This window comes from Tupaia chinensis, unplaced genomic scaffold (genome assembly GCF_000334495.1).
Source record: "Tupaia chinensis unplaced genomic scaffold, TupChi_1.0 Scaffold000116_1, whole genome shotgun sequence".
In the NCBI taxonomy this organism is placed as follows: Eukaryota; Metazoa; Chordata; class Mammalia; order Scandentia; family Tupaiidae; genus Tupaia; species Tupaia belangeri.
This window is the reverse complement of record NW_006159580.1, coordinates 1202305-1226960: the sequence shown is the minus strand read 5'-3', so window position 1 is coordinate 1226960 and position 24656 is coordinate 1202305. Positions and strand designations below refer to the sequence as shown.

At 47.3% G+C, this 24656-nt stretch overlaps 1 protein-coding gene across 1 annotated transcript in view; it reads left to right on the top strand.

The window, feature by feature from the left end:
- Positions 1-24656, top strand: part of BLTP3A (bridge-like lipid transfer protein family member 3A) — a 120718-nt gene that overhangs the window by 60540 nt on the left and 35522 nt on the right. The window contains exons 5-14 of the mRNA XM_014586172.1: positions 8022-8211; positions 8509-8649; positions 9087-9257; positions 10101-10293; positions 15783-15869; positions 17034-17204; positions 17875-18014; positions 18397-18538; positions 18787-18980; positions 20808-22255. Coding sequence (XP_014441658.1) covers positions 8022-8211; positions 8509-8649; positions 9087-9257; positions 10101-10293; positions 15783-15869; positions 17034-17204; positions 17875-18014; positions 18397-18538; positions 18787-18980; positions 20808-22255 — 2877 coding nt within the window. The remainder of the gene's footprint in view (positions 1-8021; positions 8212-8508; positions 8650-9086; positions 9258-10100; positions 10294-15782; positions 15870-17033; positions 17205-17874; positions 18015-18396; positions 18539-18786; positions 18981-20807; positions 22256-24656) is intronic.

Genomic DNA, 24656 nt, shown 5'->3' with positions numbered 1-24656 from the left:
TATTATTACTAGATACATTCTAGCTTCCACATATAAGTAACACCTATAATATTTGTCTTTGTGTGCCTCGCTTTTTAGTTGTAGAGGAAACAATTATAACATTTTTAAAAATCCACAAAAGACACTGAATGTCCAAGGCAATGCTAAATAGACAAAGAAACACAACAAATAAAGAAAAGCTGGAGGATTTACACTACGAGCCTTTAAGTATACTATAAAATCTATATGAACAAAAATAACATGGACTGGCAAGAACAAAACAACAGAAACAGAAAAATAGCTCAATTTATCAAAAAAAGAAAAATAGAAATAATCACTTCTTACACTTATCTGATTTCTTTTATAAAAAATTATTTTATTTAACTTTATTTATTATTATTATTTTAAGTTTACCAGATGGAGACAGAGACAGAGAGAGAGAGAGAGAGAGAGAAAGTGACAAAGCAGGATGCCAGATCTGGGACTCAAACCACACTCTACCATGTGGAAGCCCAGCTCTCAATCACCATGCTACCTGTCAGCCTCTGATTTTCCACAATGATGCAAAGAACATACACTGGAGAAGAACATTACTTCAATAAATAGTGCTGGAGGTAGTGGATATTCATGAGAAAGAACAGATTGCAATCTTAAATGTAAGACACAGAATGAAACTACAGAAGAAAAATATGGAAAATGCCTCAGGAATTTGTCTGAGAATAGATTTCTTGAAGAAGACCTGCCTGAAACTCACAGGCAACAAAAACAGAAAGAGATCATTGATATTCTAGCAAACTAAAATGATTCTGCAAAGCAAACAATCAACAGGGTGAAGGGACATCCTGCAGGAGAGGATTAAAGATGATATGATGGAGGCTTCATAAAATGAATTTGGAAGGTTTCCTTCCTTTTGAATCTTTAGAAATAATTTTAGTAGGATAGGGGTTAACTCTTCCTCAAAAGTTTTGTAGAATTCAGAAGTGAAGCCATCAGGACCTGGGCTTTTCTTTGTTGGGAGGTTATTACTGATTCAGTTTCACAGCTTGTTATGGGTCTATTCAGGCTTTCTATGTCCTCCTGATTCAATCTTGGTGATTATATGCATTCAGGAATTTGTCCATCTCCTGCATGTTCTCTCTCTCTTTTTTTTAAAGAATTATTTTATTTAACTTTGATCAGAGAAGAACAGAGTGAGACAGAGAGAAGGAAAGTGAGAAAGCAAGTCGCCAGGTCTGGGACCTGAACTATGGTCGACCATGTGGGAGTCCAGTGCCCCTAGCCACCATGCCACCTGCTGACCCGTCCTCCACGTTCTCTTGTTTATTGGCTCATAGTATTCTCTAATGATGTTTTGTATTTCTATTGTGTCTATTGTAATATTGCCTGTTTTATTCCATATTTGTCTATTTACCACTTTTCTATCTTTTTCTTAGGAGCACTAATTGCTATGGATTTTCTTTTCATGACTGCTTTTGCAGGGTCCCGTAGATTATGAAAACTCATGTACTCATTGTCATTTGTTTCCATAAATCTTTTGATTTCAGACTTAGTTTCTTCAGTTGTTGAGAAGTCATTCATAAATAGGTTGTTTAGTTTCCATGTGTGTGTGTATTTCTGAGGATTTTTCCTGAAATTAATATCAAGTTTAATCCCATCACAGTCAGAGAAGATGCTGGATATAGTTTCTATGCCTTTGAATCCGTAAAGGCTTGATTTGTGTCCTATCGGTATGGTCAATCTTTGAAAAGGTTCCATGCGGGGGTGAGAAAAATGTATATTTTGTGGTCTTAGGGTGGAAAGTTCTATAGATGTCTGTCAGGCTCATTTGAGTTATAATATTGCTTAGGTCCTATATCTCTCTGCTTATTATTTTTTTTGGAGAGGTTTTTTTGCTATAAGGCACGTGCGCGAGCCAGAAAGACAGAGAGAGACAGAGAGACAGAAAGCGAGAAATCACCCCACCCAGGGGGGATGGCCACACTGCAATACCTTCTCTTCCATTCTCCTCTCGAGATCTTGGGCACGCATGCCCATGTGCCCGGCATGAGTTTAAGCCACCTGGTCCGGGACTTGAACCATGGTCGACTACATGGGAGTCCACCGACATAGCCATTATGCTAACTGCTGGTCCCATCTCTGCTTATTTTTTGTCCAGAAGATCTATCTAAAGGAGATATTGGAGTGTTGAGATCCCCAACTATTGTAGTGTTGCAACCCATCTCTCCTTTTAGCTCTAGCAGTCTTTCTTTCATGTGTTTGGATGCTCCTGAATTGGGTGCATAGATATTTATAAGCATTATGTCTTCTTGAATTTAGCCCTCTTACTACTATATAATGCCCTTCTTTGTCTCTTCTTACAGTTTTTGTCTTAAAGCCTATTTTGTGTGAAATCAAATATCGCGACTCCAGCCCTTTTTTGATTTCCGTTTGCATGGAATACCATTTTCTAGCCCTTCACTTTTAGTCTATGTATGTCTTTATCCATAAAGTGCATTTCTTGTAGGCAACAGATAGAGGATTTTTTTTTAAAATCTATTCAGCCAGTCTGTGTCTCTTTATTGGAGAATTTAATCCATTAACATTCAACGTTACTGTCGATATTTCCAGACTTGTTCCTGTCATTAAGTGTTCTCTTATCTCAGTCTGTCTAATTTTAGTTTTCCTGGTATAGCACTCCCTTCAGGAGTTCTTTTTTTTTTTTTTTTTTTCAGAGAGGTTTTTGCTATAGGGCGCGTGCGCTTGCCAGCCAGACAGAGACAGAGAGATAGAAAGTGAGAAATAACCCCCCAGGGGGGATGGCCACGCTGCAGTCCCTTCTCCTCCATTCTCCTCTCGGGATCTTGGGCATGCACGCACACGCGTCCGGCGTGAGTTTTAAGCCACCGGGTCCGGGACTCAAACCGTGGTCGACTATGTGGGAGTCCAGTGACATAGCCATTACGCTAACTGCTGGTCCCAGGAGTTCTTGAAGAGCTGGTCTGGAGTTGGTAAATTCAGGTTTTATTTATCTGAGAATTTTTTTATCCTTCCCACTTGAAGGATAATCTTGCCAGGTATAATAATCCTGGTTGAAATTGTTTTTCATTGAACAGTTTGACTATATTTTCCCATTCTTTGTTTCTGATGAGAGGTCCGATGTTAACTTGATGGGATAACCTTTGTAAGTAACTTGACCTTTCTCTCTTGGCAATTTTAGTATCTTGTCTTTGTGGTTTTGGCCAGTCCAGCTATGGTGTGTGTTGGAGAAGATCTTCTTGGGTTAATTCTATTTGAAGTCCTTTGTATTTCTTGGGTCTGGATATTTGAATAGCTCTTTAGGTTTGGAAAGTTTTCTTCTAGGACTTCATGGAATAGATTATCAGTACCCTTAATATTTTTTTCACCTTCTAGGATACCAATTTATCCGGATGTGTGGGCACCTAATAGTATCTAGTATTTCTCGTATATTATCTTCATTTTACTTGGTGGTTTTCTCCGTCTTTTTGATGATATTTTTCTAGGTCAGAGGTTTTGTCTTCTACATTTGAGAGTCAATCTTCTGTGTGATCTAAGCTGCTTTTAATACTTTTGAGGGAGATTTTAATTTCCTATATCACAGTCTTCATCTCTAACAATTCTGTTTGATTCTTTTTTATGTTGTGTATTTCTTTCAAATCATGAAAGGACTTCATCTCCTGGAGTTGTCTCCTCTTGCATCTCATTTAGTTTTGTCACTATAAATATTCGGAATTGTTTATCTGATATTTCCACAAGTTCCATTGCGTTGTCTTTGGATGATGAGGAATTGATGTTTTCCTTTGGGGGAGAGATATTTTCTTGGTTGCTCATATTTCTTGTGCCTCTGTGATGGTTTCTAAGTCATCTGGTAATTTAGATGTTCCTTCCTAAATTCTTCGAGTTAATTCAGAGTGTTCAAAGGTATGTAGGAGTAGGTGATTGGCGATATATATATATATTCGACAGGTTTTTGCTGTAGGGCGCGTTGCTGTAGGGCGCGTGTGCTCGCCAAAAAGACAGAGAGAGACAGACAGAAAGCAAGAAAACACCTCCCAGAGAGGATGGCCACGCTGCAATCCCTTCTCCTCCATTCTCCTCTTGGGATCTTGGGCACGCACGCACACACGCCCAGCGTGAGTTTAAGCCACTGGGTCCGGGACGTGAACCGCAGTCGACTACAAGGAAGTCCAGCGACATAGCCATTACGCTAACTGCTGGTCCCTAGTCAATTTTTTTTTTATGCTTATCTGAAAGCCAACTATGTGCCATTTATTGGAGTGGCATCTTTTCCCCACTGCACTGTCACTTGTCATAGTCAAGTGATTCTCTTGGCCTGCCTCTGCGGTATAGCTGTGGTGTACTGAACCGAAGTGCCGGAAGTGACGTGGCTGACTGGCTCCGCTCCCCAGCCTGGCTGACCTGAGCACACTGAGAACGTGTGCACCTAAGACCTGAGGAGCTGGAGCCTGGTAGACAGGACCGTGGCACGAGCAGACCCTGTTGCGGGTCGCTTCTCTCTCCTTCCCTACCTTTTCAAAACTCTCTTTCTGTCCTCCCTCCCTCTCTCTCTCTCTCTCTCTCTCTCTCTCTCATGTACAGAGCATATACTCTCTATCACACATTTTTTATATAATTAAAAATAAACAGTAAATTCTCAGTGTGGTTTTGATTTATGAGTCAGGTTGACCATCTGTTTTGTTTAATGTCTATTTGCATTTATGTTTCTGTGAACTGCCTGTACTTTATCCCATTTTTATTGAACTCTTGTTCTTTTCTTTGTTACCCTTTTTTTTTCATAGCCAGAGGTCATGTGTACTTGCCAGAGAGAGATAGAGAGACAGAGAGAAGGAGAGAGAGAAAGCACTTCTCCCAGTGGGACGTGGTCGTATGCAGTCTCTTGTCCATTTCTCCATCCTTTCAGGATTTGGGGCACACGTACACAGACACACACGCACCCAGTGTCTTTCACACACTTCTCCCAGTGGGACGTGGTCGTATGCAGTCTCTTGTCCATTTCTCCATCCTTTCAGGATTTGGGGCACACGTACACAGACACACACGCACCCAGCGTCTTTCACGCTCCCGTAGTTGGCTGTGTGAGTTCTGCCTCCCTTAACCACTAGGCCATGGGGTTGTTCCTTCTGTTTATTGATATTCTTCATACATTAATAATATTAATCTTTGTGAAGTAAGTTGTAAATATATATAGATTTTTTTTTTCAGTTTGAATTTCCAGGCTTTCTTTTTATCTCTAATAAGAAGTGATTTTACTTGTATGTCAGAATTGTTTGTGTTTGGGCTGGCTCTGTGTACAGTGGTATAGCCCTACTCATGAGAGGCTGGATCCTACTCAGTGCCCACAGTTCCAATCTTAAGTCCAGTCAGCCTGAAGCACTGGGTACATGTGCGAGGGCCCAGGATCTGATGGGCTGATGGGCAAGGGGGTCCTGGGGTCGGGCCGGCCGCTGCGGAGGGTGCTCATCTCTCTTTCTGGCTTTCTCTTTCTCCAGTGCACATCTCTATTATGAATAAAGAAAAATAAATAAAAAAGAATGTCTCTGGTTTCCACATCCGGAGGGACTTGACTTTATTATTTTTTTAAGAATTGTTGGGACCAGCAGTTAGCGTAATGGCTGTGTCGTTGAACTCTCATGTAGTCGACCGCGATTCGAGTCCTGGACCTGGTGGCTTAGACTCATGCCGGGCACGTGTGGGTGCGTGCCCAAGATCCCGGGAGGAGAATGGAGGAGAAGGGATTGCGGCGTGGCCATCCCCCCTGGGGTGTGATTTCTCGCTTTCTTTCTCTCTGTCTGTCTCTGTCTTTCTGGCGAGTACACGCACCCTATAGCAAAAACCTCTCCCCCCCCAAAAAAAAAAGAATTAAAAAAAATAGAATTGTTGATTTGATTTATTGTTATTATTTTTTAAAAAGAATTATGTTATGCAACTTTATTATTATTATTTAAATTTGACCAGAGAAAGACACAGAGAAAGCGAGAAAACAAGCTGCCAGGTCCGGGACTCAAACTGTGATCAGCCATGTGGGAGTCCAGCATCTTTAAACACCATGCCATCTGCTGGTCCTTATTATTATTTTTAAAAATTTGCTATAGAGCACATGTGCTCACCAGAGAGAAACAGGGTGGAGTGAGAAAGCAAGCTGCCAGGCTTGTGACTCGAACCATAGTCAGCCACGTGGGAATCCAGTGCCCCAACCACCATGCCACCCGCTGGCCCCGAGGGACTTGACTTTAAGCTATCCTTTGTTCTTCTCCCTTTGCCAGTTCCGGTTTCTCACTGTGGAATCGTGAGTACACTCTGGGAAACACCTGGCAGGAAAGATGTGGGACTGTTCTTGAGTAGATTTTGTTCTCTTTTGTCATAGGGGCCATATGCTTGTCAGAGAGAGAAATAGAGAAGAAAAGGAGAAATCACCCCCTAGGGTGATGGTCATGCCATAATTCTTTCTCCTCCATTCTCTCCTTGGGTTTTGGGCACGCAAACATGCATGTGGCGTGTTTTTCTTTTTCACTTTTTTTTTTTTTTTTTTTTTTTATTTTTGGCATAGGGCGTATGTGCTCGCCAGAGAGAGACAGAGAGAGGGAAAGTGAGAAATGACTCCCCTGGGGGACCGGCCACGCTGCTCTCCCTTTTCTCCCATTATCCTCTTAGGATTTCGGGCATGTACTCACGCACCTGCTGTGATTCTCGAGCTGCCAGGTCAGGGACTCGAACTGCAGTTAGCCATGTAGGAGTCCAGCATCTTAACCACCTTACCACCTGCTGGTCCTTTGATCAGATTCTAGAGTATTAAATGTCTTACTCACTTAGCTCTACTGTTTTCATCTTTGCAGTACGTTTGCATAGTATGCTCTACCTGTGAAGATTTCCTAGAAACCTAGTATCTCTTTTCTGTAATTGTACCTCCCCTAACAGATAATATTTAAATACTATTCAGGTAGTTTGTGGGCTATACAAAGATTTATCAATTTATTTTTTCTAGTAAGACAGGTATTGTTTCCAGGTAAACTCTTTTATTCTGTTCTGTTTGTTTGTTTTCACCCTATTTTGGGTGCATGTGCTCATTGGAGAGAGACAGATAAAGAGAGAAACTGAGAGATCGCCTTTCAGGGGGAATAGCAGTGCCGCAGTCTCTCAGGAGTTTGGGCGAGCAGGCGCATGCATCCGACGTGCTTTTCAGGCCGCCTCGTCCAGGACTTGAACCACATAGTTGGTCTTGTGGGATCCAGCCACCTTAATCTCTGTGCCACCTGCTGGTCCTTTTATTCTATTCTTCGCCTTCCCTGTAAAAAAATCCATTAAAAAAGAGTGCCCATCATCATAAACAAAATTAGAAATTTTAAAAACATAAGAGAGAAACAGGAAGAGGAAAATGAAAAAGTCCCCGAAAGCCTTGTGTCTTCCAATGTGAAGAGCATGCGTAAAGGGCTGGCCTGCAGCCCGTGGTTAAGGAAGCCACATCCCATGTGGCTGACCACATAGTTCAAATCCTGGCCCCAGTCCCTTGAAAAACATGCTGGGTTCATGTGCCTGCATGCCCAGCATCCCTGCAGGATGGAAACTTGGAGAAGAGCCAGCAGATGGTGTAGGCGTGAAGGTGCTGGACTCCCATGGCATGAACCATGGTTAAGTCCCAGACCTGGTGGCTTGAAACTCACTCCAGGCATGTGCATGTACATGTCCAAAATCCTGAGAGGAGAATGGAGGAAAAGGCATCGCAGCATGAAAATTAACCCCCTTGGGGGGTGATATCTCACTTTCTATCTGTCTGTCTGTCTCTGTTTCTCTGGCAATATACATACCCTATAGCAAAAAATCTCTCTCAGAAAAACAAAAGCAAAGAAAAATGGAAACGAAGGATCGCAGTGTGAGCATGCCCCCTGGGGAGCGCTTTCTCCACTTGCCTTTTCCTGTCTCTCTGTCCCTCTCTGGCAAGAGCACGCCCCCTGTGGAAAAGTTAAAATGAAAAATGGTTGCATGAAGTCTCACAGATTTTGATCATCGGCCTGCCTTATTTGTTGTAGTGAATATGGCTTTGCGGAGAAGGTGGTGGAGGGGATGTTCATCATCGTCAATTCTATCACCATCAAGATTCACTCCAAGGCCTTCCATGCTTCTTTCGAACTGTGGCAGCTCCAGGGCTACAGTGTCAACCCCAACTGGCAGCAGAGTGACCTTCGCCTCACCCGCATCACGGACCCCCGCCGAGGAGAGGTGACAGCCCCAGCCCTGGGCGAGGAGACAATGGGTAGATTCAGAGTAGGACTAACTCTTAAAGGATGTTTTTGCGTTGGGGGTTTACTCAAATGATCTCCATTGCTGGGAACCTCGGAATCCTTTCTGCCACATCCTTCCCTCAGTTACGCATCTCTGATCCACTGCTTTCCATCGTTAGGATTCCCTCCAGGAATGGAGCGAGTCTGCACCTCGCCAGTCAAGGACCCTAGAGCTTCCTGCCTTTTGGTTACGTTCACCCCCAGAATTAATGGATTTTGCTCTCTCTCCTTCCAGGTCTTAACGTTCAAGGAGATAACTTGGCAGACCCTTAGAATTGAGGCCGACGCTACAGACAATGGTGACCAGGACCCAGTTAGCACCCCGCTGCGGCTCATTACCAACCAAGGCAGGATCCAAATAGCCCTCAAAAGAAGGGTGAGTGCGTCTCTGTCCCCACACGGACTTCCGTCTTTCATTCTCCCAGGCAGCCTGGGGGTGGGGAGCCAGCCTCTCATCGCTTGGAACCTTGTTGGCCCCGGGAATGAGAGTTGAACGGGGAGGGCTGGTAGCTCCGTGTTGCACACTGTCCGCCAAGGAAGGAACATCTCCAGCTCCACGTTTGCCTCCTTTTGGAAACCGTGGTTTTTCCCCACTTATGGAAACACTGGCAGGTAGAGGCTCTTGGAAGGGAGTTATCGCCGTTTTTTGTTAATCAAGCCAACGTTTGTAGTCCCGTAGGAAACTGGCTCTCCAAAGTGCTTCTGCATGCACTGGAGATTGAGCAGCCGCCCCTGAAGCTGCGTGGGCAGCAGTCACCTTTGAGTACTGGGCTGGTACCGGGTGACAAACCCCATGTTCTCTGTGGCCCCTAGACCAAAGACTGCAACGTGGTCGCCTCCAAGCTGATGTTCCTGTTGGATGACCTGCTCTGGGTGCTGACCGACTCTCAGCTCAAGGCTATGATGAAGTATGCCGAGTCGCTGAGCGAGGCCATGGAGAAGTCAGCCCAGCAAAGAAAGAGCCTGGCCCCCGAGCCTGTGCAGGTTAGAGACAGTCCACGTCATGGTGGGGCTGGAGAGAGGGCAGGCCAGACCCCACTGTACCAGAGTGGCTTCTTTTGGGGATTTGTCACTTACCTCTGGGTGTTCCTAAGTTTTGCCCACACCTCCGTTTTCTCATCGATTCTGTTCGTTGGGGACCTCCAGTGTTTCAGGTACACAGTGGTAGCCGCTGGAGGGGAAAAGCAGAGTAAGTCTCTTGTTCCTGTCCTGCAGGCTCTCTATCTTGAAAGATGGACCATAGGGCCCGTGGGTGGTGTGGCGGTTGAGGTGCTGGGCTCCTACTTGTTGAATCCTGACCTGGTGGCTTGCTTTCTCTCTCTCTCTGGTGGGTGTATGTTCCCTATAGCAACTTGAAAATAACAATAATAATTAAATAAAATAAATAATTCTTTATTATTAAAAAAGCTGGAGCATAAACAAGTTGTCACACTGTGGTGTGATAAGCGTTGTAACAAGGTACACACTGCCCTGCGAGCACCAAGGGAAGAGGCATCTGAGCACAGGCTGAAAGAGGGCGTCGAGGAGGGCTTCCAAGGGGAAAGCTCTGACGTCAGCCAGCTAAGTCCTGGTGGTAAGAGCTAGGAGGGCAAGTTAACCCTCAGCACGCCGCTCCAGCAGTTACTAAACTAATCATAATCACGCTGTTTGGAGTTTGGTTTATTTAGCTGGGGCAGACCAAAGTGAGCTACCAGGCAAACAGTTCTAGGTGAGAGGGGGCCTCTTGGTAAGCTGTGGGTTTACTCAGGCTGGGCTAATGCTTAAAGAAGGTGCAGGAAGGAGCCTCTGAGGGTCAGGACTTCTCGTTCTTCTCTCTGTCACTCATAGATCACGCCACCTGCTCCCAGTGCCCAGCAGTCCTGGGCCCAGGCATTTGGTGGCAGCCAGGGGAACAGCAGCAGCAGCAGCAGCCGCCTGAGCCAGTACTTTGAGAAATTTGATGTGAAAGAGTCCTCCTACCATCTGCTCATCTCTCGCCTGGACCTGCACATTTGTGATGATAGCCAGTCCAGAGAGCCAGGTACTGCATGAAGCCCGAGGCTGGCTGCGCCATGCGGGTGGTCCGGATGCCTGGCTACCTCTGGGCAGTGGGGATGAGCTCTCTTTCCGGGACACTGTGAAGGGCTTCGGTTGGCTTCCCTTAATCGCAGTCACTCCATGGCCTTCCGGCCTCCTGTGGTAGCAGTCTGTTAGCGTGAGGCCTTTAGGGTGCAGCAGAACCGCCCGTCATGTGTAATAAAATGCAACTGTTGGCCTTGCCCTAAGCCCCACTACATCAACCTCAGGAGAGAGTCCAAGCAATGCGAACTGTTTCTTCCCTCTCCAGAATTTCTTGGGCAATGCTGATGCTTGCCAGAAGCTCCGAACCACTAGTGTAAGATTTTAGGAAAGTAAAATTCAGTATAGAATTTTCAGAGTCTCAAGTCAGTTTAAACATATGTATATATATATTTTAGCTTAGATTTTTGTGTGTGTGTCATGCTCTTCTAAAGCAAGGAGGTTATACCATGCCTGGTCATACCTAGAGCAGTTAATTACGTTACGTACACATGCACATTTATTTAGAGTAGGAAAGTAATTGACTTATTTCTTTTCTTGATGAGCCTTGGGGGAATCACTTAACCTTTTACTTAACCTTTTGAGCTTCCTCACTTGTGAAATTGAGTTAAATTGCAACTTACATATTTATCTCGAAGACTGTTGTTAGGCCCTAATGAGTTAATACACTGAATTTGGAGGACCTTAATTATAGGCAGATATCCAGTATTACCACCACTCTGCTGCTCGTTCCTTCAGTATTGTCTCTGTTCCCTTTGTACTCTCCTGTGCGTCCGGCTCTTGTTTTTTTTTTTTTTTTTTGAGAGGCTTTTGCTATAGGGCGCGTGTACTTGCCAGAAAGACAGAGACAGAAAGTGAGAAATCACCCCCCAGTGGGGATGGCCACGCCGCAGTCCCTTCTCCATTCTCCTCTTGGGATCTTCGGTGCACACGCACATGCACACGCACACGCACCCAGCGTGAGTTTAAGCCGCCAGGTCCGGGACTCGAACTGCGGTCGACTACGTGGGAGTCCAGCGATGTAGCCATTACACTAACTGCTGGTCCCTAGCTCTTGGTTTTTGACACTCACGTGGATTTTTATTTTCCTCTTGCTGCCTCTGAGGCCTATGTGTGCTTGTTAATGAGACCTAGACTCAGTTTCCTTGGGGGAGTTACCTATTCTCTTTCAGCTGGGTCACAGCGCTACCTCTGTTGTTGGCTATTCTGTAGTCTTGACGTGATTTATTTTCTTTTCTTTTTTTTTTTTTTTGAGAGAGCGTTGATATACAGTATATGTGCTCACTGCAGAGACAGAGAGACAGAAAGTGAGAAAACACCCCCCAGGGGGGATGGCCACACTGCAATGCCTTCTCCTCCATTCCCCTCTCAGGATTTTGGGAACACATGCACATGCACCCGGTGTAAGTTTCAAGCCACTGGGTCCAGGACTTGAACTACAGTCGACTGTGTGGGAGTCCAGCACAACTGTGCCACCTGCTTGCCCCCGCCTTGAAGGGATTTCTATCTCTGTCTGCTCCCATCCTATGAGGGAAGAAAGGAGGGATGATACAGTAGTAAAAAGACTGCTTTTACTGCCACAGGAGGTGATTTGTTACCCGTTCATTTTCATTTTGGAAGATGTTTCTGAGGAGTTTCTTTTTTTTTTTTTTGAGAGAGAGAGATTTTTGCTATAGGGCATGTGCACTTTCTGGAAAGAGAGACAGAGAGACAGAAAGTGAGAAATCACCCCCCAGCGGGGTTGGCCACACCCCAGTCCCTTCTCCTCCATTCTCCTCTTGGGACCTTGGGCACACATGCACATGTGCCCAGCATGAGTTTAAGCCGCTGGGTCCAGGACTTGAACCGCAGTCAAGTACATGGGGGTCCAGCCATGTGATCATTACGCCATCTGCTGGTCCCGCATTTTGGAAGTTGTTACTAAAATAATTATTTTATTTGGTTATTTCTTTAACATGTCATCTAAAGGCTTTGGGTGTTTTGTTGTTGTTTTCTTTTGGCTTGAACCCTTTCAGAAATTGTAGTCGAGAGCGCATTATTGGGAGTTTCACCTCATTGCTTAATTAGGGCGTTTCGTACTGTCCTCTTCGAGTGCCAGTGAGTTCTGTAATTCACACTAAGATGTGAATGACCGTGGCCTTCCCATTTATTTATTAAATTGAATTAATCTACTTAGTGGAATTTAAGAAAGCTTTAAATAAGACATTTTTAGCTATGGGGATAGGCCCCAGCCTCCCTCTCCCGTACCCAGGTGTGGTGTGATGGGGCAAAGAACAGGGAAAGTTTTACAACTTTTTGACTCTTTCACCTTGGGTTTAGGGAGACAGGGGAAGAGTGATCTAGGTTGTACAGAAAGGTCTTCAAGATTCTCTGGAGGTGGAGCCACCTGGTTGTGTGGTGGTTAGGGTGGCTGGATGCTACGTGGCGGCAGCACAGCTGAAGTCCTGGACCTGGTGGCTTGGAAAACACGCTGGTGCGAAGTCCTGGGAACAGGGAGAAAGGGAGAAGGGGTTGTGGCGTGACCGTTCCCCATGGGGCAGAAGTGCTTTCTCACTTCTTTCTCTCCTGCTCTCGCCTTCTGTCTCTGTGAGTTCATGCACCCTCTAGCAAAAATTTTTAAAAAGAAAAGAAAGATTATTACAACTTTTCTTCATGCATCTACTAGGAAATTTAAGAAGTTATTTTTTATTTATTATGATTATTATTTAAGTTTGCTATAGGGCATGTGCTCACACGTGCCCTATAAATTTTAAAATAACCAGAGAGAGACACACAGAGAGAGTGAGAGACAGAGAGAAGGCAAGCCCACTGCTGACTGTAGTTCAAGTAGCAGTGGCTGGGGGGGTCCAGCATCTTCACCACCACGCCACCTGCTGGCCCCTCATTTTAATTAAATTGAAATCGGTTCTTCAGCGTAGCAGTGGTGGCACAGTCAGTAGCATACAAACAACAGTGCTGGAAGCCACATGGCTGGCTGTAGGTTCAGATTCCAGGTTGACCCGAAGCACACCGTGTCCACTTGCTCTGCAGGGTCTTGACTAGCTGGAGGCCTGAGGGAAGGGGATTCCTGTGTGCGGAGTCCCAGTCAAGGATGTTTGTGTTCATCTCTCTGCCTCTTGTGTGCCCTTTTTAGCATGGTCTTTCTCATAAAAGAACTAAAGTAAACTTAAAAAAATTAGTCCTTGGGATCACCAGGGGGCGTGCTAGTTAGAGTGCTGTACTCCCACATGGCCAACCACAGTTCGAGTCCCAGACCTGGCAGCTTGGAAATCATGCAGGATGTGTGTGTGTGTGTGTGTGTGTGTGTGTGTGTGTGTGCCCAGAATCCCAGGAGGAGAATGGAGAAGGAATTTTAGCATGCTTTCTCTCTCTCTGTCTCTCTCTAGTGAGAATACACAGCCTATGGCAAAAGCCAAATAAATAAATAAATAAATAAATAAATAAATAAAATTCATGAGGAGGGGGGTGATTAAGGGAAAAGTATCTAAAAAGAGTCTTTAGTGGAGGGGATGATTATGAAAAAAGGTCGAGAAGCCAATCCGGGGTTGGTAGAAGTGACCCTACTGGTGGGAGGCACACCACCTGGAGGAGCACATGGCGGTTTCCTTCCCTTGTTTCTGTGTCGGCTTTTCTCCTCTTGCTGTGCATATTCGACTTGTAAGGCTCTGTGCTAGACACACCAGTACAGTACGGGACGGAATCTGGGAACCTGGTTTCGACCCTGACAAGAGTCGTGGTGAGGGACTACAGTTCTAGTATTGGGGCTGGGGGCCGTGATCAAGGCTGTGGGGTATGCCTGTGGAAACCTGGGGCTGAATCCTGAGGTTTGCAGTTGCTTTTGTCTTTCTAGAGATATGACAGCCATTTACGGAAACGGTGGAATATATAGTCGGCCCTCTGCATCCATACATTCAGCCAACCACAGATCAGAAGGGTTCTGCTGGGACTGGCCTCGTAGGCTGTGGTTAAGGGAGTGTATTCCACACAGCCTACCACAGTGTGCATTCCAGCCCCAGCAGCTTAAAAAACACGCTGGGCGTGTGTGTGTGTGCAGGCCCCAAATCCTGGGTAGATTTGGGTAGAAATGGATTGAGAAGGGACTGTGGCATGACCACATCCCATTGGCAGTGCTTTCTCCCTCTCTCTCCGGGAAGTACATGCATCCTCTGGCAAATAAAAAACAGAAACAAAAGAAGTGTGTGTTGTTGCTGACGTGTACTGTGTGGCTAGGCCTGTAGTAGTTGTATCTGAACTGAACAGGTCCTGACTTTTCTCCTCGTCATTCCCTCAACAGTGCAATTAACAGCTATTTATGTAACACTGTATTAGTTATTACAAATAATCATGATTTAAAGTGTATTGAATGGGGCCAGCAGATGGCGTAATGGTTATGTTGCTAGACTCCCAGGTAGTAGTATGTGGTTCGAGGCCTGGACTCAGCATTTTGAAACTCACACTGGGTGCGTGTGCATGTGTGTCCGAAATCCCAAGAGGAGAATGGAGGAAAAGGGATTGTGGTGTAGCCATCCCCCTGGGGGGTGATTTCTTGTGTTCTGTCTCTGTCTCTCGGGCCAGCACACACACCCAGCAGCAAAAAACTCTCAAAAAAATGTATTGAATGGGTTATGTGCAAATACATTGCTATTTGGGGGACCAGCAGTTAGCGTAATGGCTATATCACTGGACTCCCACGTAGTCGACCACGGTTCGCATCCCGGACCCGGTGGCTTAAAACTCACGCTGGGCGCATGTGCGTGCGTGCCCAAGATCCCGAGAGGAGAATGGAGGAGAAGGGATTGCGGCGTGGCCATACCCCCTGGGGGGGTGACTTCTCGCTTTCTGTCTCTCTGTCTCTGTCTGTCTGTCTGGCGAGCACACGCGCCCTATAGCGAAAATCTCTCCAAAAAAGAAAAAAAAAATTTCCATTTTGTATTAGGGACTTTAGCATCTACAGATTTTAGCATCCACAGAGGTCTTGAAACCAACACCCAAGGGATACTGAGATACAACTTCTTTCCCTTTTTTTAAGAGATTTTTTGCTATAGGGTGCATGTGCTCGGCTGAGAGACAGAAAGCTAGAAATCCTCTGGGCAGATGGCCACACTGCAATCCCTTCTCTTCCTGGGATCTTGGGCCCACATGCACACAGGCCCAGAGTGAGTTTCAAGCCACCACGTCCAGGACTTGAACCGTGTCGGCCATGTGGGGGTCCAGCAATATAACCATGATGTCATCTGCTGGCCCTTTTTAAAAAATCTTTTATGCACGCACATTGGCTATTGCAATGAGAAAAGAGGAAGTTGTCGTTGTAAGTCATATGGCATCATGGCTTTTCAGCTGCACTCGTGTTATCTGCTGGGCTTTGGAGCTGACCCTCAAGGACTTTACGTGCTTCACGTGGTGCTCAGGCTCCTTGTACCCTCGCTGCTATTCTCCTGTGCTTTCTTATAGGAATCTCCGCAAACAGACTTACGGGTGGCGCCATGCAGCTCACCTTCCGCAGGATGGCGTTTGACTACTACCCCTTCCACTGGGCAGGTAGGAGAATTCTGAACGGGGTCAGTACTAGCATGGCCCCCAATATTGAGGGAGATTTTGGGGGATCATTCTGATTGCCAGCCGACTGGTCCCAAGGACTAGCGCACACACTCAGAAAGATGTTGGGATGTCCCTCAGGATTACATCCTGGAGCCATTCAGTGGCGGCAGCGGCACAGCTAGCCCACATGGGACAGTCCCTGGGCTGGACCCCGGCATTCCCTTTCACACGCCTGCGTGCGCGTGCCCACGGTCTGGGCTGGCTGAAGTGGAATGTGATACGGGAACCCCGTTGGCGGTGCCTCTCTCTCTTGCTCATGAAAGAAAAAAACTAAAAGAAGAGTACGTCTTCTGGAAATTTGCAGGGTCCACTATTTGTTTTTTAAGTATATTGTTTCTTCCATGAGAGAGAGAAATAGGCACCCCCAAAAAGTCCTCAGGTCACAGTCCACCCCAGTTCCTATTTCTGGCATGAATCTTCCAGCTCGTAGATAGCTTTGAACTGCTCCAAACTGGTATAAATCCAGGCAGAAGAGGTTTCCCCAGAACAAGCTGACAGGATCCATGGTAAATGTCAGACCATTTAACTGAATGTGGAGGTTGGGACAGGGAACTGGAAAGCAGAGCGAAAGAGAATCGCCATGTACAAAGCTGAGCCACGCCCTTACCCACAGCTACAATGTACTTATCATCAAGAGAGCAGCAGGGGTAAGTAAGTGGCCAGTCTCAGCCAGCCTGGATTACGAGCACAGCACGCACAGGCCTGGCCTGCGCGGGATGGTCTTGTCATGTGGTCCAGCTGCTCCGCTGCTGCGCCTCCACCCGGCCCAGGCCACTGCTGACGAGGAAGTGGGAGCAGAGGCAGTGCCCGCGATGCTGCTTTTGATCCTACCCTCCGCCCGCCCCTCACAGCCTGAGAGCCTGTCTGGCAGTTCCTGGTCAGAGACGGTGGCAGTCAGCAGCTGGCCTTTAGGGGAGCCCGAGGGGAGAGTCATTTAGGAGTCCGGAGCTCGGGAGCTCCCACTGGGTAATTGTCCCCAGCCCTGAGAATTCCTGACTGGGGAGAGGAATTAGGTTGTGGACTCTGACTACTCTGACAGAAGGCAGAATCAGAACACAGGAGCCCGGTCTCGGGCTGAGCTTTCTGTGCTTCCCTGCTGCTCAGGTGACAGCTGCAAACACTGGGTGCGGCACTGTGAGGCCATGGAGACGCGAGACCAGTGGGCACAGAAACTGGTGATGGAATTTCAGAGCAAAATGGAGAAGTGGCATGAAGAGACAGGTCTGAAACCACCCTGGCACCTGGGGGTAGACTCACCCTTCCGGAGGAAAGCAGGTGGGTCATGAAGACTGGGAGGACTCCAGTTGTTTAGCTTCTTGCCATTTATCTTTAAATAACTAGTGGAGATAAAGCGATGGCCTAGCTTCCATGGTTGGGGAACCGTGTCTCATGGAGGGACATCAGTGGCTGTTTGTTACAGAGTCCTCTTTGTCCCTGGGGTAGCTGCAGTGTTGAAGAGAGGCTGTCATCATCTCTGTTCAGTATCGGCGGCCTCGGTCCTAGGGAGAGTATAGCTGTGAATTCGATCTAGGAGCTAAGCAGTGTTAAGTTTTCTTTCCTACATATAGCATTAATGATTTTCGGCACTGCACCTTCCTAATGCAATTGATAATGAGAGTCAGGGCCAGTCAGGTGTTGTGGCTAAAATGGCTGGATCCCCCATGACTGACTGACTGTGTGGTGAGTCCCGGAGGTAGCGGCTTGAGAAACACACTGGGCGTGAGTGTGTGTGTGCATGTGTGTGTGTGTACCCAAAATCCCCAAAGGAGGGAGAGATGCAGGAGAACGGACTATGGCGTGACCATGTCCCATAAGGTATGTTTTCTCATTTTCTCTCTCTCTCGCCGTAGAGAGCACACATACCCTATACCATATTAGAAGAAAAAAAAAAAAGAAAGAATTGAATGTATCTGATTCTCTTTCCTACCTTCTTGTTTTTATTTAGATTCTCTTTCCAGTCCTCGAAAGACCCCTCTTGAGAGAAGTTCCTCACAGGGCAAGCAGGCTGCCTTCCGGCCTCCAGCATGGAATCGCTTACGCTCTAGCTGCATGGTAGTACGAGTCGACGACCTCGACATCCACCAGGTGAGGACCGGGGACGTGACGGGAAGAGGTGAGCAGGTTCACGTAGAGGGCAGTTAGACAGTGTGAACAGAGCCGTGGACTCAGAGCGTGTGCACCGCAGCTCTGGGTTCATCATCAGTTCGGTCTTTTGCTTTCTGGGCACGCTGCTGAGATCAGGACTTGGGAGTTCCCGCAGTGTGCTCTGCATGCCCTGCTACAAACCTGTTGAAAAACTAGCGTGGATGTGTGAGGCAGATGCGAGAATTCCTGGAATGTGTGTGGAAAGCCCTGTGTTCCCCAGGACAGACTTGGGAAGGAGCTAGAGGCATTACACTTCCTCAGGTGAAACTGACGGATGTTCTGGGTGTCGCTCGAGAGACTGACAGTAAGTTTGACTGCGCAGGTTTCCACAGCTGGACAGCCAAGTAAGAAGCCGTCCACGCTCCTCTCCTGCAGTCGGAAGCTCCACAACCTCCCCACTCAGGTCTCTGCCATCCACATCGAGTTCACCGAGTATTACTTCCCAGATAATCAGGAGCTTCCGGGTAAGCATGGGGCTGGCTGTTTCTCCCGTCTGGCTCACGCTCTCCACATCCGTTAGCCTTGGAGCCGCTCGAGATTCCCGTTTGCCGTTAGGAGTTCTGGGTGTCTAAGTTGGTTTAGCACACCTCTGTTAGAGACTGTCCTGTATACATTTACCCTGCTGCTCTCTTGATGATAAGTACATTGTAGCTGTGGGTAAGGGCGTGGCTCAGCTTTGTACATGGCGATTCTCTTCCGCTCTGCTTTCCAGTTCCCTGTCCCAACCTCTACATTCAGTTAAATGGCCTAACATTTACCATGGATCCTGTCAGCTTGCTCTGGGGAAACCTCTTCTGCCTGGATTTATACCGCAGTTTGGAGCAGTTCAAAGCTATCTACAAGCTGGAAGATTCACGCCAGAAAGATGAGCACTTGGATATCCGACTGGATGCCTTTCGGTTGAAGGTAGAGCGATTTTTGTTCCTAGCTGCTAGCCACGGTTGCATTTTTCCCATGACTGTGATCCATGTTTCTGAACTATGCACTTGATGGAAGTGAGGAAACAGTTTCACAGTCCAAATGGCCTTTCACACGGGTGTTAGTGGTGAGATGATTGAAAGCAGAGAGAGTAATCGTAGGTACTAGAAGCTGCCTGGGGTGTGGGGTGGCAGGGGGATTTCAGGAGAAAATGACTTACAGACACAAGAATGCATGTAAGCCAAAGGAACAGCAGAGTAAAAATGATCATTGATGGGACCTGCCAGGTGGCATGGTGGTTAAGACAGCTGAATCCCACATGGCCGACTGTGGTTTGAGTCCCAGACCCAGCAGCTTATATAACGCGCCTGGCATGTGTGTCCAAAATTCCAAGAGGAGAATGGAGAACAAGGGATTGCCATAAGGCTATCCCCTTGGGGGATGATTTCTCACTTGCCTTCTCCGAGTTCACCGAGTATTACTTCCCAGATAATCAGGAGCTTCCGGGTAAGCATGGGGCTGGCTGTTTCTCCCGTCTGGCTCACGCTCTCCACATCCGTTAGCCTTGGAGCCGCTCGAGATTCCCGTTTGCCGTTAGGAGTTCTGGGTGTCTAAGTTGGTTTAGCACACCTCTGTTAGAGACTGTCCTGTATACATTTACCCTGCTGCTCTCTTGATGATAAGTACATTGTAGCTGTGGGTAAGGGCGTGGCTCAGCTTTGTACATGGCGATTGATTCTCTTTCGCTCTGCTTTCCAGTTCCCTGTCCCAACCTCTACATTCAGTTAAATGGCCTAACATTTACCATGGATCCTGTCAGCTTGCTCTGGGGAAACCTCTTCTGCCTGGATTTATACCGCAGTTTGGAGCAGTTCAAAGCTATCTACAAGCTGGAAGATTCACGCCAGAAAGATGAGCACTTGGATATCCGACTGGATGCCTTTCGGTTGAAGGTAGAGCGATTTTTGTTCCTAGCTGCTAGCCACGGTTGCATTTTTCCCATGACTGTGATCCATGTTTCTGAACTATGCACTTGATGGAAGTGAGGAAACAGTTTCACAGTCCAAATGGCCTTTCACACGGGTGTTAGTGGTGAGATGATTGAAAGCAGAGAGAGTAATCGTAGGTACTAGAAGCTGCCTGGGGTGTGGGGTGGCAGGGGGATTTCAGGAGAAAATGACTTACAGACACAAGAATGCATGTAAGCCAAAGGAACAGCAGAGTAAAAATGATCATTGATGGGACCTGCCAGGTGGCATGGTGGTTAAGACAGCTGAATCCCACATGGCCGACTGTGGTTTGAGTCCCAGACCCAGCAGCTTATATAACGCGCCTGGCATGTGTGTCCAAAATTCCAAGAGGAGAATGGAGAACAAGGGATTGCCATAAGGCTATCCCCTTGGGGGATGATTTCTCACTTGCCTTCTCTCTCTCTCTCTCTTTTCTCTCTCTCTGACTCTCTGGTGAGCACACATGCCCTATAGCAAACTTAAAAAACAAATGTCATTGACAATTCAATACATACCACCAAAAAGTACAGGTTAGAAGCAATATTGAATGTGCACAACATACTGTAATGTTAAATGTGGAAGACGGTGAGTGGATATGTTTATATCCCTGATTTGATAATTAAACACTATATACCTGCTTTAAAAATCCACACCGTACTCCATAAAGATGTATTAAAATCTTTCACATATATATTTATTTACATATATACGTACATATATATGTTGAAATTAAAGTTTAAAAAATGATGGAGTACCGAGATACTGAGATGCCCGTTCTGACTTGTGCTTCGTTTTCTCTCTGAAGGTGGGCTTTCCCCTGGAGAAGCGAGAGCAGGCAGAGGTGCATCGCCCCCAGGCCCTGGCTGTCTCTGCATCAGGCATGGTTGCCACCAACACACGCCATGCCCCACATTGTAGCTGTCCTGACCTCCAGAGTCTCTTCCGGGGTTTTGCTGCTTCGGAGTTTTTTCATTCCAGTTATGATCATTTCCCTAAGGTCCCAGGTGGCTTCAGCCTTCTGCACATGCTTTTTCTGCATCATGCCTTCCAGATGGAGTCCCGCCTCCCTCAGGCTAGCACCCTTCCTCCCCAGAGGCCCAAGGCTTCCCAGGATCTCTGGTCCATCCACTTCACCCAGATCTCCTTGGACTTTGAGGGAACAGAGAACTTCAAAGGCCGTACCTTGAATTTTGTGGCCCCCTTCCCCTTGTCCATTTGGGCCTGCCTGCCCCTCCGCTGGCAGCAGGCTCAGGCACGGAAGCTCCTCTTGGCCTCAGAGGGGAGGCTAAAACCATCTGCCAGCTTCGGCAGTCCTGCCCAGTCTGAGACCCTTGTCCCTGAGCCTGTATCCCACCAGAGGTCAAAGACTGAGCATGATTTGAAACGCCTGTCAGGCCTTTCGGAAGTCATGGACATTCTGAGCGAAGGCAGTGGTGGCGTGGACAACAAAGGGCCTGCAACAGAGCTGGAGGATGCAGCGGGAGTGCACGTGCTCGTACACTCCCCTGCCCACGTCTGCCTGAGGCTCGACCACTACCAGTACTTGGCTCTACTCCGCCTGAAGGAGGTGCTGCAGCGGCTTCAGGAGCAGCTGGCTAAGGACACAGAGGCCATGACTGGGTCTCCCCTGCAGGACCAGACAGCTTGCATCGGGGTCCTCTTCCCCAGTGCTGAGGTGGCTCTGCTCATGCATCCTGCCCCTGGGCCTGTTGATGCTGACTCTGCAGGCTCGGATACCACCAGCCTCATAGACTCAGAGCTGTCCCCTTCAGAGGATCAGGAACCGAAGTCCGATGCTTCTTCAGACCAGGGCCCGGCCAGCCCTGAGAAGGTCGTGGAGGATGGCAGCATTGAGAATCTGGATGGACCCCAGGAGAGGCCACATAGCAATGGAGAGCTGCAGGACTCAGGCCCGCCTGCAGAGCAGCTGGCAGGGAAGGGTCATGAAGCAGTCGAGTCCTTACAGGCCAAGAGACTGAGCAGAGCCCAAGCCCCCAGCTCACCCGCTGCATCGAAGCCCCCAGCTGGCAAGGATCCCGCTGTGAATGGGCAGGGCGAGCTCATCCCCCTGAAGAACATCGAGGGCGAGTTGTCGAGTGCTATTCACATGACCAAGGACGCCACCAAGGAGGCTCTACATGCCACCATGGACCTCACCAAGGAGGCTGTGTCCCTGACTAAGGATGCCTTCAGTCTGGGCAGAGATCGGATGACCTCCACCATGCACAAGATGCTGTCCCTGCCCCCAGCCAAGTGAGTGGTTCCCTGCTTCCCCCCGTCAGCCCTGCTTCCTCCTAGTTCTGCCAGCTAGATACAAGACCTCCCCTTGTGTGTACACGTAGATCAGGAAGCACCACAGAGCTCAGGAGCAGGCAGGAAGTGGCCTGTGTGGTTTTTTTAGAGAGATTTTTTGCCATAGGGCATGTGTGCTTGCTGGAGAGACAGAGACAGAAAGTGAGAAATCATCCCCCGGGTGGGTGGACATGCCACAATCCCTTCTCCATTTTTCTCTAGGATTTTGGGCATGCACGCACAAGTGCCCAGCATGAGTTTCAAGCCGCCAGGTCTGGGACTCAAACCATGGCCCACTATGTGTGAGTTCAGTGCCTTAACCCCTGTACCACCTATTGGTCCCAGGAAGGGACCTATTTAATGGGCAGTTTTCAGTCAATATTTATTGCTCCTTGAAATTAGATTGTTCTTTTACTGATTATTATTTTTAAAACATATTTAATTTTATTTGTCATTATTCTTAACATTTTTGCTATAGGGCCTGCATGCTTACCAGAGAGAGAAAGAGAAAGTGGGAAAGCAAGAAAATAAGCCACCAGGCCCAGGACTCAAACCACTGTCAACCATGTGGGAATCATCCCTCGGAGGTGATTTCTCACTTTCTGTCTCTCTGTCTCTGTCTCTTTCTAGCAAGCACTATAGAAGAAACCTCTCCAAAAAAAAGAAAGAAAGAAAGAAAGAAAGAAAAATACAGATCAAACCTTGTACCCAGATGTGATCTTGTTATTCCCTACTTTAAAACCTTCAGGCTCTTTCTTTACATCTTCTGAATTCAATTGGAATTTCTTAGTGTGGCATCATCAATTATTATGCAATATCATATGGTACTTTACAGTTTTCAAAGCATTTTAACATATGACCTTTTAGAGTCATTCAGTGGTGTGGTGGTGAAGGCAGCTGGACCCCACATGGCTGACTGACTGGTTTGAGTCCTGGTCCCTGAGGCTTGAAGGACATGCAGGGTATGTGGGACCCAGATGGAATAAAGGTTACATCACTGGACTCTCACATAGTCGACCCTTATTTGAGTCCTGGACCTGGTGGCTTACAACTCACACCTGGCCCATGTACGGGCATGCCAAGATCCAAAGAGGAGAATGGAGAAGGGACTGCGGCATGGCCATCCCCCCTGGGGGTGATCTCTCACTTCTGTCTCTCTCTCTCTCTGTTGAGCACATGCGCCCTATAGCAAAAACCTTTCTAAAAAAAAGACATGCTGGGTGCATTTTGCTGCCCAAAATCCAGAAAGGAGAATGGAGAAGAGATGGTGTGACCGTCCCCGGGGTGGTTTCTTGCTTTCCCTCTCTTTTTCTCTGGTGAGTGTACACACCCTATCCCAAACCAACAACAAAACAAAAATACACACACACACACACACACACACACACACGCAACCATTTATTCAAGGCTTTCCATAATCTGGCTGCAACTCATGTGGTACTGTGAAAAGCAGTAGGAAGTTAGGAGACTTGGATTCTTAATTCGACCTTTAACTGTGACCTTGGATCAGTGTCTTCGTCTGTAACGGGAAGGGTGGGATGAAGCAGTCTTTAAAGATTTATTTTCAGTGCGTTACACGTTTCCCACGCTGTCCTCTGCCTTCGCTGGCAGAGTCTACACTCCAGCAGGGCTGAGCTAAGTACTAGTCTGTTTCTGGCGGTTTTGTTTGTGCTGTTCCTTTCTTGCAGAGTGCCCTTCTCTGCATCTCTTTCACAGTCCTTCGTGGACCACCTCAGGTGCCACCTCCTTCCTCATCCCCTCATCCTCTGTGGCCTTGTGTAGCCTTTGGCTTGTGCCTCGTCCCTCTCTTAGACCATGACTTACTCCCTGTAATGTCTATACATGTATACATATGTATATATCCTTTCTCCTAATAGGCGAAATTCCTTGAGGGCAAGGGCTGCCTATCAGTTTATTCTGCCCTCACTCCTGCCACAGCCTTACTAAGGTGCCTTTCTTCAGTAACTATTTGGTAAATACTTGTGGAATGAATGCAGGTGGCTTCAGGTGCCATTAGCACCCGGGCATCAGGTAGCTGGTCTTCTATGTAGGGGATGACCCTGAGTAACCTTGGTGGGAGAGCTGTTTATGCAGTTAGAGATGTTAGAATAAGAGTATTCAGGGACCAGCAGTTAGCATAATGGCTATGTCGCTGGACTCCCACATAGTCGACTGTGGTTCGAGTCCCGGACCCGGTGGCTTAAACTCATGCTGGGCGCGTGTGCGTGCGTGCCCAAGATCCCGAGAGGAGAATGGAGGAGAAGGGATTGTAGCGTGGCCATCCCCCCCTGGGGGGTGATTTCTCGCTTTCTGTCTCTCTGTCTCTCTCTGTCTTTCTGGCAAGCGCACGCGCCCTATAGCA